This window comes from Pristis pectinata, chromosome 6 (genome assembly GCF_009764475.1).
Source record: "Pristis pectinata isolate sPriPec2 chromosome 6, sPriPec2.1.pri, whole genome shotgun sequence".
Lineage (NCBI taxonomy): Eukaryota > Metazoa > Chordata > Chondrichthyes > Rhinopristiformes > Pristidae > Pristis > Pristis pectinata.
In genome coordinates, this window is record NC_067410.1 from 95909523 (window position 1) to 95922453 (window position 12931).

The 12931-nt window shown below is 43.0% G+C and overlaps 1 protein-coding gene across 1 annotated transcript in view; it reads left to right on the top strand.

Moving 5' to 3' along the window:
- Nucleotides 1-12931, top strand: part of LOC127571885 (multiple epidermal growth factor-like domains protein 6) — a 265342-nt gene that overhangs the window by 221429 nt on the left and 30982 nt on the right. The window contains exons 21-23 of the mRNA XM_052018632.1: nt 947-1075; nt 3781-3912; nt 6743-6871. Coding sequence (XP_051874592.1) covers nt 947-1075; nt 3781-3912; nt 6743-6871 — 390 coding nt within the window. The remainder of the gene's footprint in view (nt 1-946; nt 1076-3780; nt 3913-6742; nt 6872-12931) is intronic.

Below are 12931 nucleotides of genomic sequence, written 5' to 3' on the forward strand. Positions count from 1 at the left end.
CAGACAGCGACGGGAATCGAACCCCGATCGCTGGCGCTGCAATAGCATTGCGCTAACCGCTACATTACCGTGCTGTATAAATAAAAGTTTAAAGTTTAAAAAAATTTCCGAACAATCGTACACTAGATTACCAAAGTTTAACTGTACCACCTTTGCCCCATGACCCTGGTAATCTTCCTCTTCACTCCTGCAAAACATTGTAAAAGGTACCAACAGCTTCTTATTGACTCATATGGTGAGATTTGCTTTACTATTCCCTTATGGCAACCATCAAACCATCACATTTGAGCTACAGCTGAGCCTCTACTCAGCCAGCCATGCTTCTGTGCTTTACAGCAAGAAATACTGCTGGAGCATTGCCTGATTTTGTTTCACATCTTCTCTGAACCAAAGAGGCTGAGGCCAATTATTGTGTCCCAACTATTGGTCCAGCTGCAACCAGTCACTCATTCCAAGTCTGCTGCTGTCTCTGGCTGGTTACTTCAAATGCTCATCTGTCTTTATCCACCATTTCATCCAAGAATGGATTAAGTGGCTTTCTTAGATCAGTGGGTGTGTTCTTTTTATTGAGTTGGGAGAATATGGGTTCAGATACACTTTCAGAGACTTCAAGTACATAAGTTAGCCTGGCACTTCAGTTTAACGTGGAGGGAATGGCTGCACTCTCCTTCAGATAGGACCTGCCTGCACTCCCACTTTATAATATTGACATGTTAGCTAGGTGTTTAGGATTGTGAAAGATAATGTATTTTTGCCACTCTGTTGAAACCGTAAAATATGAGAGGTAACATGACCTTACAAAGTGATGGAGCATTATTAGAACTCTGGAAATTAGCAAATGGCATCAAACAATAAATATTTGAGTGTGCTAGAGCCAACCCTTCCCAGAAATGAAGTACTCAAATGATGTGTTTTACAATCTTTTCTTGTCTTGGTTTACTCTCAGCTTGCTCTCCGGGTTATTACGGGCCGGCTTGTCAGCATCCCTGCCACTGTGAAAATGGCACCCTGTGTAACAGTGTAACTGGTGACTGTATCTGTGGGCCAGGGTGGATGGGGCCTGACTGCAAAACAGGTAAGTTACACACTGAAGAAAGGGCTTTACTAACTCCACCATTATCAGATAATGTAAAAGCCAGTTGGAAGTCTCACCTTCATGAGTGTCATTATGGGCATGAAATCCATGTTCATCAAGAGAGATAAATTGGTGGTGGCAGTTAGTGGAACTGTTACACACATGGAAACTGTGTAATTGGCTGTGAAATATCATGGACTCCTCTATTTTGCTATATCCCAGCTGAAGTTGCATTTCATCCCTTGGAAGAATGAATAATGCATTAAATTTATTATTAGATTTTATGAAGATCCATTAGATGTCACTCTGTGTGCCAAGTGCTGGACACAGAAGCTCATAATAGAAGTATTTGGATTTTTCAAAAGGATAAAATTCTCCTCATGGCCCCTTTGTCTCCCTGCTGATGTGGGCTGTGTGTGTGACTGTGAAATGATGGTACCAGTCAGATTTTGAGATGATCATTATTGGAAGAGCCTTGAATATTTGATGAGGCATCAGTAAATTGGCCCCTATTCCAAGTTGCAATTCACTTATTGGCTATTTTAAACAGTGTGAGCCCAGTAGTCTCCATGAGGCTAACACAGGGAGGGCTGTCTGTGTGCATGTGTGTGCACACATGTACTTTTAGGTGTGTTTGAACCAGCCAAGAGGAGGGAAAAATAAGGAACAATGTTCTGAAATATCTGCTGTAAAATATCTCCTTCAGGCTGGGACAACATGCTTCACTCTAACCACAGATTTATTTGATTGTCCTTGTATCCAATGCTGATGTTTACAAGGCTCAGTGACCATTTGTGACATATACATTGTGTCTCAGAAACCCTATCATTTACTCTGAAAATGTTTCTCTGTTATTGCCTGCCAATAATAAGATTACTATTATTTTGCCACAAATCCTGTTTTCCAGTTAGGGATTATAAGGGTTGTTTTTAATTGCCATGGGTTTTGTTTTCATTGACTTGAATATGCATCAGGATAACTTGCTAATGTGTCTTTAATGCTTTTTATAAACCATCTGAATTTAACAAAAGTGTCCGTATGACATAATCTGGCCTGTTTGCTGAGTGTATTTCTAGCTGTATACTCAATTCAACAGCACACATATGCTGCCTTGTATGTTTTTCAGCATCTTCTATTATTATATAGTTCCACCACAAGTTGCTATCCAAGAGCAGCTTTCTCTTCCTCTGTTGGGAAGTGATGCTCAGGCACTGTTGTATCACTCTCTCCAGTTTGACCATGCTGTTGGCCCCTCTTCCAATAGCAGTCTGCTTTCCAAATGAAAATCACTGCAGTTCACATTTTGTGACTGTAAGTGAACTGGGGAGCATAAGCAACTGTTACCGGTTCCTCTTCACACTTTGATTCTGCTTTCCAAATATTGTGCAGGTGATTTATTTTTGGCAGGATTACTTGTTTTCTCCTGTCAGGGAGAGAATTAGCTGTGTTGGGTGAGGAGAGATCTGACCACTTTGAGAACTTAGTTTTACTGTTGGCCATCACTATGTTCAGTACAAAAAAAACTGGAGCCAGAATCGAACAGCCTAACTCCTCATAGCTGTGGCCACAGTGTGACAGAGTTCCAATCCACTATGGCAGATGTGGAATTGAAATTCTGTTAATAATCTGGTATTTAAAATATATGGTCATTAAGAATGAAAACCACAAAGCTACCAGATAATTGTAAAAACTCATCTGGTTCACTTCAGGGAAGAAATCTGCCATCCTTATCTGGTCTGGACTATATGTGACTCTAGATCACAAATGGGGCTGACTCTTAAACACCCTTTGAAGTGGCCTAGCAAGCCAATCAACTCGTGGGCAGTGAGGAATGGGCAATGATTGTTGCCTTGTCAATGATGAGCAGATATCCAAAAAAAAAAAGAAAATAATCAAAACTTTGTGATTATGTACAAAAGACGGCTGCTACCTGTCAGAGAGAGATGGCCAAGGTCAAGTGTGAACCATGGGAAGACTTGATTTCACTTTGGAAATATCTTCCCTAGAATATGGGATAATAAAACTGTATGTGGGTGTGCTGGGACCCTGGAATCACTGAGCCTCAACCTGCCCTTTCACTCCTGTCTGCATTGAACGTTATGTTTCAGAGCTGAACACACAGTCAGTGAAAATCAAAACAAAACAAAACACAGATCTGGGAAATCTGAATTAGAGACAGAAAATGATGGAATCAAGTCAGGTGGCATGTGTGGCAAGTGAAACAGAATTAACATTTCAGGTTCTGATGAGGGCTCTCGAAACATTAACTCTCTTTCTCTTTCCACAGATAGTGCTGAGTGTTTCCAGTATTTTCTGATGTTATTTCTGACAGCACAGTGCTGCTCTTAAAGAGTGCCACTGCACATTTACTCTTCCACATCTCCTGTGTCGAGAGTGCTAGAGGTCACGACAACCACACAGTTCAATCTTACTGACGCAGTGACGGCTGATGATACCAACTGAAACTTGCACAAATCAACTTTGATCCCTTCACACCCAAAGCAAGACAACTTCAGAGTCTCTGATCACTATTAGGCAGTCTTGATCTACAACCCATGTGCAAATCTTCTAGCTCATCCAGTTTGCCTGGTTTAAGTTCTACCTGCAGTACACAGCAGGCTGCCTCCTGACAGTCAGTGCAGTTGCTGTCGGGTCCTGTGTCACACGTGGCAGCTATTTCACGGCAAATTCTTTTTCCTCCGCAGCTTGTGATGTGGGCCGATGGGGAAAAGGCTGCAAGGACTCGTGTGACTGCAACAGCACTGATGGGAGCTGTGACCCTGTGACTGGCCACTGTCTGTGTGAGGCAGGGTATACAGGGGACCGCTGTGAATACAGTAAGCTTCAGGTGTTTGCATGGACCTTGGTCTCGGTCATCTCAGAGAAGATACAAATCACCCTTGCACAAATTCAGAAAATATTATTCAGAATGCATGTTTTAATATTAACATATTTATTAATCCAGTACATCAAAATGGTTAATGTTAATAGGTTAAGTACAGATCCTTTCCCTGGTATTGGAATCTGGTATTGGTGTGCTGAGGACTAATGATGCTTGGATGAATGTCGCCTGAAAGCAAAAGCCATGCCAAAGCCTCCCACATGCTCAGTGTACCTTTCATTCTATCCCTCTTTTTCAACCTACTTTAGTTCCCATTCCTACATATTTTTCTTGAAAGGTTTGTCTCCGAGCTACCACACACTCTCCCTTCATCCCCAAGTCACCTATCCTTTGGGTGTGAGTTGACACCATTCTGATGCCCTCTGTGGTGAATAGTCCAGGATATCACAATAGTTGATTACTCCTTACCTTGGTTACTGTCTGCACAAGCTTCCAGAAAAGGGTAAATGAGAAGTGTTCCAGAGCATTTGTAACTATCTTGCTTCCTGCTGAGACTATGGGAAGATGGTACAAGGAGTGACGCCAGATGTTTCCCCTGGGATAGGAAGGGAAAGTCAGAGAATGAACAATGGATTAGCCTCTCCTAATAGCACATGCCCGCCATCCAGGATGCTGCCCGGATTAGAGGGCATGTGCTATCAGGAGAGGTGGGACAAACTGGGGTTGTTTTCTCTGGAGCAGCGGAGGCTGAGGGGAGATCTGATAGAAGCTTATAAGATTATGAGAGATATAGATGGAGTAGACAGCCAGTATCTTTTCCCCAGGGTTGAAATGTCTAATACTAGGGGTTATGCACTTAAGGTGAGAGGGGATAAGTTCAAAGGAGATGTGCAGGGGCAAGTTTTTTTTACACAGAGTGGTGGGTGCCTGGGATGTGCTGCCAGGGGTGGTGGTGAAGGCAAATACGATAGAGGCATTTAAGAGGCTTGTAGATAGGTGCATGAATGTGCAGGGAATGGAGGGATATTGGACATTGTTTAGGCAGAAGGGATTAGTTTAGTTCGGCATTTAATTACTAGTTTAATTAGTTCGGCACAACATTGTGGACCAAAGGGCCTATTCTTGTGCTGTACTGTTCTATGTTCTAGCAAATTGCAGCCTTATCTCCTTACTCTGGGGTGATTGGTTACAGGATAACAGAGGACTCTCCATTTTGTTTGCTGTCTGCATGGGATTGAAGGCAATATAAATGGAACAAAACATCATTTTAAAATTAGCTTGTCCATAGAGAAGGGTTTCTTTAGCCATTAGCACATAGATTGAGTGGTGCATATATTGAGAACCCTGTGGTGTTCCTCTAGAAGGGGAGTGATATAGGTAGGAAGGGAATGTGGGGCAACTGAAAATTTGCTGTACATCGTTAACTAAACAGCGGTAGGTATAGTCATTCTTAAAATATCTCAAATCTCAGCAGAGTTTAGTGCTGATGCTGAAATGCATTGTGTCTTTGGGGATTTCCTGTTGTTATTGGACTAATGCCCTGCTCAACTGCTTCACAGTCTCAAGTCATCCCTCTCCCAGTTCACTCAACCTTTTCTGTTCTGACTCTGCCAGTTCATGTGGTTTGTGTTTTTTGAAGTAATCCTCTGCACAATGTGATGTAGAATTTGTTGAAAGGAGCAGAGGAAGGTAACAATTGTCACAGATCAGAGAAATTGGGGGAAAGATTAACCCTTGGCCACCGGCACGAAATGTGTGTCATTGGTTGTCTGGTGCACCAACTTTCACACATTTAGCCCCACAATCTCCATCACCGAGCAACACATGGGCAGCAAGCACGAGGAAACACATCATCTCCATGTTGTGTGCTGTCCCAGCTTGGAAATATCACCAGTTCTTCATCATTGTTGGATCCAAATCCTGAGACTCTCTACCCAGTTGTACTGTGGGAATACCTTCACCAGAAGGACAACAGCCTATCAATTAGCCAGCTCACCACTACTTTCTCAAAGATATTTAGCTATGGGCAGCAAAGACATTTAACTATTGCCTGTACTCACCGGAGTTTAGAAGGAGGGGGGGGGGATCTCATTGAAACCTACCAAATATTGAAAGACCTGGATAGAGTGGATGTGGAGACGATGTTGGGAGAGGACCTGGGAGAGTCTAGGACCAGAGGGCACAGCCACAGAATAAAAGGCGTCCCGTTAGAACAGAATTTCCTTAGCCAGAGGGTGATGAATCTGTGGAATTCATTGCCACAGACAACTGTGGAGCCTAAGTCATTGGGTATTTTTAAAGCGGAGGTTGATAGGTTCTTGATTAGTAAGGGCATCAAAGGTAATGGGGAGAAGGCAGGAGAATGGGGTTGAGAGGGGAAAATAAATCAGCCATGATCGAATGGCGGAGCAGACCCGATGGGCCAAATGGCCTAATTCTGCTCCTTTGTCTTATGGTAAATGCTAGCTTTGCCAGTGTGGCCAGGTACTGGAAAATGAAAAAAATAAAACAAAATTAAGAGACACAAAGGACTGCAGATGCTGGAATCTGGAGCAACAAACAAAGTGCTGGAGGAGCTCAGTGGGTCAGGCAGCATCTGTGGAGGGAAATCTTGCTCCACCCCTTCCCCTCTAGCTTTCAGTCCAGATGAAAGATCTTCTGGGGACATTGGAAGGACCATTGCGGGGATATTAATTGAATGTTTGCTGCAAGATGTTTATGGGGGGGGGGGGGGGGGGTCAGTGCTGCATTGTGGTGGAGCAGCTCATGGGTCTGTGTAACAGCAGTGGAATCAGTCCTGACGCTCTCATCTCCCCTGTGTGCAGAGTGCCCTGGTGGAAACTATGGTCCACGATGTGAATCCATCTGCCGGTGTGAAAATGGAGCGGCTTGCGATCATGTCAGTGGGGCATGCACTTGTGCAGCTGGATGGATGGGAACCTTCTGTGAAAGATGTAAGCTGCGGCTTTTTACTTTTCATTCAGGTGTCCCTGTTGAACTGCAAATGTTTCTGGCTGATGGGATAAATGCCAGCCTTAAGGCAGTGAGGGGGTAAAGACGGAGAGCGGTGGAGCCCGTGCTCAGTCCCATTGCCGCTACCTCCATCACTGATGCCAATGACAGCTCTGTAAGCTTGGTTGGTTGGTTGAAACTTAGCCCAGATTTGGCTGAGTGGATGCCCAATTTGTGCCCCACTTATCTAGTTCACATTCTAAGCCTGAGCTTAATGCCTGAGAGAATCCCAGACCGGAATGTTCACCACAGACAAAAACATTCAAGGCTATTAAAAATGAATAAAAAAAACTTGGGGAAAAAAAAAGTCAAGATGAGTTTAAAAAAAATTTTGAAAAGAGTCTTGAAAGCATGTAAATAATTAGAAACATTACAGCAAACTCAAATGTTAAAAGATATTACTTGCATGTTTTTGTGTTTCTTCCTCCCAGTTATAAAATCTTCATTAAGATGAATGAGCTTACAGCTCCTGCACCGGGTGTAACCTGGGGAAGGATCCTTGAGCATTTTTCCCAGTGTAAATCTCAGCCTGCTCGTGTTGCAATGCTACGGTGCAGAGTCCAGTGGTAGAATGTACGTATAAATTCGCTGGTTGGAATCTATCAGCAAGTTAAGGACTCTTTGTTCGGATTCACACTAAGCTGAGGTCCTGAACTTGCATTCCTGTGAGTAAATACTGTCAGTTCACCCTGGAACTGCTGGTATTTCCCAGCAAGTGTTGGGCTTTGGCCCATTTTGTCTTGAGCCTCCTCACAAAAGGCCAGTAAGCAATGAGTGATGAAAGGTTTATTTAACTGGAAGTTTACAGTGAGGCATTCACTTGATCAGGTAGGACAAGAGAAGGGCTGCAGAGCCAGAGGAGCAGTGATTTGAAAAAGTGGTTGTGGGGTTAGACAATATTTTACAGCTGGGAAGTGGTGGTGAGGGATATAGTGCATCCACCATTCAGCCAATCTTGAATAAGGTGCTCAAAGGAGCAGGGGTGCATCTCCTGGTACCACCTTAAAATCTCAGTCCATCAGCTGATTAATTTGCCTGATTTCAGTGTGGACTTCATTCGGGGGCCATGCTTTGGGACAGATCCAGTTCCTGAGTCATTAAAATACAGGGGCACAGCTGGCAGAGCTGCTGTCTCACAGCTCCAGTGATCCGCGATCAATCCTGACCTCCGCTAATGTCCGTGTGGAGTTTGCATGTTTTCCTGGTGACTGTCTGGGTTTCCACAGGGTGCTCTGGTTTCTTCCCACGTGCCAAAGGTGCATGGGTTGGTAGTTTAATTGGCTACCGTAACTTTTCACAGGGTGAAGTGGAGTGTAGTGGTGAAATATGTGGGGAAGTTGATGAGAATGTGGGGAGAATAAAATGGGTTGAGGATTACTGTAATTTGGTCAGTACAGACTTGGTGGGCTGAATGGCCCCTTTCTGTGCTGTATGATTCTACACTTCAATATCTAAGATTTGATGATACGAATGGTTGAAAGAAAGGGGAATATATGGATGTGGGATTAGGATGTGTTCATATGGACATTAGGCAACAGTATATTCTGGTTCAAATTTAATTTCAATATTGTTCAATGTAGTTGTTCCTCATTAGTTTGATGTAAAAGAACAGTAAAGCTGCATACATCTTACCTGTTAGTAACTAATTATTAACAGCTTTCCCTTGCTAACTTTTACTGACTGCAAAGTAACCTAAACTTGGGCAAAATTACCTTGTTTGGCCTGGTTTACATCCTGCTGCTTACCCAGTTAGTGTCTGCAATATGTTTATGATTTGGCCCGTAGCGTCACCTGGAATCTCTCAGGAAGGATCCCCTTCCGTGATCTAGATCCACCCGTCCAGGTTCATGTTGACTTGTCAATTGTCAGCAAGTGTTCAGGGATACTGGAGAATGTACTTGTCTCAGGTACTGGATTACACTTACAGCTCTGCTGCAAAATTACCCGTCCGTAATATTCCCCAGTTCCATGTCTCGTTAAGTGCAACATTCCACACCTCGAGATCAGGACGAGTTTGAGTTGTGATGCTGGGCTTTGAATTTTTTTCTCCAGATGCTAGTGTCAGTGAATGACAGGAGGCCAGGATGTAGATTACAATAAAGTAGCCAAGCCTGATGTTCCACAGCAATGTTGATGGAGCGCTGCATTCTCAGAGGTGCAGTCTTTGGGATGAAAAGGAGAACCATTACCATATCTTCCCTCCAAGGCAGTTGCAAAAGATCCCATAACCCTATTCAGTGAAGAGTAGTGTCACTATTTCTCCCTCTACCAGCCTTGCTTAAGCTTGTATTACGTGGTTACTTGTGTCTCAGTTGTTTGTGGGATCTTGCAGTGGGGAAAATTTCTGGCTTGTTCTTAACAGCGCAACAGTGAGTAGTCTAATTGGTTGTAAAGTGCTTAGGATGTCTTGAGATTATAGAAGCCACTGCATGCTCTTTCTGTAGACATTTCAGTGGTCTATAACTGGTGTCAAACCTCTCCTGTTGGACCAGTGAAACAACTCCAATCATCAGCCTCTCCACTCCCTTCCCATGTTTACCATGGTTTACCATGTCAATACCACATTTCTCCCTACCTGAACAACCATCTCTTCCATGTCATCTGACATCCTAATTTTTCCCAGTTCTTACTTTGTATCCAATCCTCTGAGAAATATCTTGAGCAGTTGTGTTGTGTTAAGTTTACTATTTTTTCCAGATGATAAATGACTACACAAGAGTTACTGCTCCAAGCACATTCTAATTTCTGATGGATTACAGTGGCACTAAATTGTCCAGGTTACTCAAGGTATCCGTGTGATCATAACTGGAGCATTGTATATATTCTAAATTGGCAGAAGCAAATATAACAATTGTAGATGGAAAGTGGATAAGGATTTCTCTGAGCATTGATATTTCTTCCTGGTTTCAGAGGTAGAGAAACAACTGGGGCTGTTGTGGTGGTGGGTTTGTTAAAGAGCAGTGGTAAATAGCGCCCTCCTGTGCTCACTGAGTGTGAGTATATAATGCCCCAAGTTCATAAACACATGGACAAAGTAGGGGAGTTACCATCTGTGAAATCTGGACAGTGTTTCATATTCTGAGTGGAAATTTCTTTGAACATCTGGAAGGATATTTAGATAGAAACTCGCATGAGCTGAGTAGTATGTGTTCAATCTTAGGAAAATATTTTCAGTATTTCAGGAATTGCATTCATCCCCAGGTGATTTTTAACATTTGTTCAGTATAAACTCATAGGAATTTGAATATTAACCACCTATAACATGGCAGTTTCCCAAAATGGTGTTTCCAGAACATACTGAGTCTACAACACACATGACATCATGCAAGGCAGACTCATGGGGCTCCTAAGTTTACAAAGGCAGGCTGTACATTAGGCGTTGTATTCACTCCTACTGTCCAGGCTATCATGTTCTTTCCATCCCCAAGGAGGTTGTTTCTCTCCAATAATACACTTTTCATCCTAACTGGCTCTGTTACTCCTTTTATTCCTCTTCCTCATTCTGAAAAGTGGCAGTATAATTATTACTGCAATAACTCATTCCAAAATCCTGCTGTGGATGAGCTGTGCTTTATCCTAACCAGTGTTATAATACCCTTGCTGTATAAGCTGTTTACATGTTAGTTTGTTACTGTTTCACTGGTTATCATTTTCAAAGGATATTTTGCCCAGCACATCATGGAAACCAGCCTCCCCTCCATGGTCTATGCCTCTTGCTGCCTTGATGAAGCAGCCAGCATAATCAAAGACCCCACCCACCTGAATCATTCTCTCTTCTCCCCTCTCCCATCAGGCAGAAGACACAGGAGCCTGAGGGTGCATACCACCAGACTCAAGGACAGATTCTAACTCAATGTGATAAGACTATTGAACAGTTCCCTGATACAATGAGATGGACTCTTGACCTCACAATCTACCTTGTTATGACCTTGCACCTTATTGTCTACCTGCAATGCACTTCCCTGTAGCTTGTGACACTTTACTCTGTATTGTTTTATTGATTTTACCCTGTACTACCTCAATGCACTGTGTAATGAATTGATCTGTACAAATGGTATGCAAGACAAGTTTTTCACTGTACCTCGGCACAAGTGACAATAATATACCAATACCAATATTAAATATCCTGGATAATGTTCTTCTATTATTCAAAAGTATGAACTAATGCATTGTTTCCTGTGACTGTTAGAGGTGATTAATATTCAAAATTAGGAGAGTATATACTGAACAAATGTTAGGCAATGATCAAACATGTTTCTGTTATGTTTCCATACAGAGATATTTCAGAAGGTTGGAAAGTGCTGAAATTCTCCACAGCCTCCTTGGGGGAAGAACTGTGCCCTGAATGGCTGGGAATGTAAAGCGGAATTAAGGGCATTTATGCAGTGCCTTTAACGTTGTAGAATGTTCCACAAAAAAGTAGGAGCAAGGACAAGCCAGTTGACCTCCCAAGCCTGCCTGCCATTCAATGTGATCATGGCTGATTTGCCCTGACTTCATTTTCTCTTCTGTTCCCCAGACCCATCAATTCCCTGGTCTTTTAAAACTGATCTGCCTCCTTTTTAACTACCCCCAATGAAGCAACCTCCACAACTCTCTGAGAATTCCAGACATTTACTGCAATCTGCGAGAAGAAATTCTTACCTGCCTCAGTTTTAGATGACTGCCCCCTTATCTTGTAACTATATCTGCTCATGCAAGACTCTCCCAATTGTGGAAGCATCTCCACATCTACCCTGTCAGCCTCCCTCAGAATCTTCTACATTTCAATATGATCGAACCTCAATCTTCTAAGCTCCAAACAAAACAGATCTATCTTGTTCAACCATTCATGATAGGACAACCCTCTCATTCCAGGACCTAACAAGTGCTTCACTGGAGCATCAGCTAATAAACTATGACTTTGAGCCACATTGAAGGAGTTGGGGTGGATGCCAGAAGCTTGGTGAAAGCAGTGGGAAATGGACATGCAAACAAGGTTAGGAATCCAGGGCCTTGGCAGCTGAATGCACAGCTTCCAGTGTTACAGCAAGTAAAATTAGGGAAGAGGGGAAGAGACCACAATCAGAGAAAGCCAGTTGATCTTGTACACTTACAGGACAAGGGAAGATATCATAAAGAGGGAATGGCAAGACTGTGGATGGATTTGAAGACAAGGATAAGGATGATCAAACTGATGATTTGCTTCACTAGGAGCTACTATAGGTCAACGTGTACAGATTGCTGGGTGAAAAGGACGGTGTGAATTGAGAGACGGACAGTGGGGTTGTGGGTGGCATTATAACTTGATGGAAAGTTGAAGCAGAGGCTGGCGAGGAGTGCATTGATGCTGGCAGCGTATGGGTCTGTTAGCTTGCTTACTCAGTGCCCATGGGGGAGTTGGTATTTCCAGTGAATTTATTAACTGGGTGCGATTATTGTGAGGTGTCTTGTTCACCACTGCACTGCCAGTTGCAATAAATACTGTATCAGTGCACTCCTGGTCAGCCTCTCTCCTTCCACTTTCCATTAAGTTCGTGCCACACAAAATTCTACTGTCCATCTCCCAAGCTGGCACTCACTGGGACCACCGCTTCAAGGGTCCATGTTACAGACTTCTGCACCAATAATCTCTTTCACATCCCTTTCCTGGTAGTGTTGCCATGTTCTCGAACCCTTAACTTTCGCTCTTCCGATATTCTCACTTTAGCGTTTCTTTTTACACTACCTCAGTCTGCACTACTTTGCTTTGCACCATCCCGTTGTTTTTGTGCTAGCTTTTGTATTTATTGTTGTATTTATTATTACCAAGTACAGTGTTTACTCCGTGAACTTCACGCGAGCAAAGAATTTCATTGCACCCTGGTGTTCATGACAATTAATCTAAATCTAAAATCAACTGAATAAACATGTAATTACACTGTTATTTTAATACATCATCACCTCCTGTTGAATTCTGCGGCAGTGGGGTTTGTGGTCTACTTTTTAAATTATATGTTAATGGCCTGCCCCAGCCCCTAACG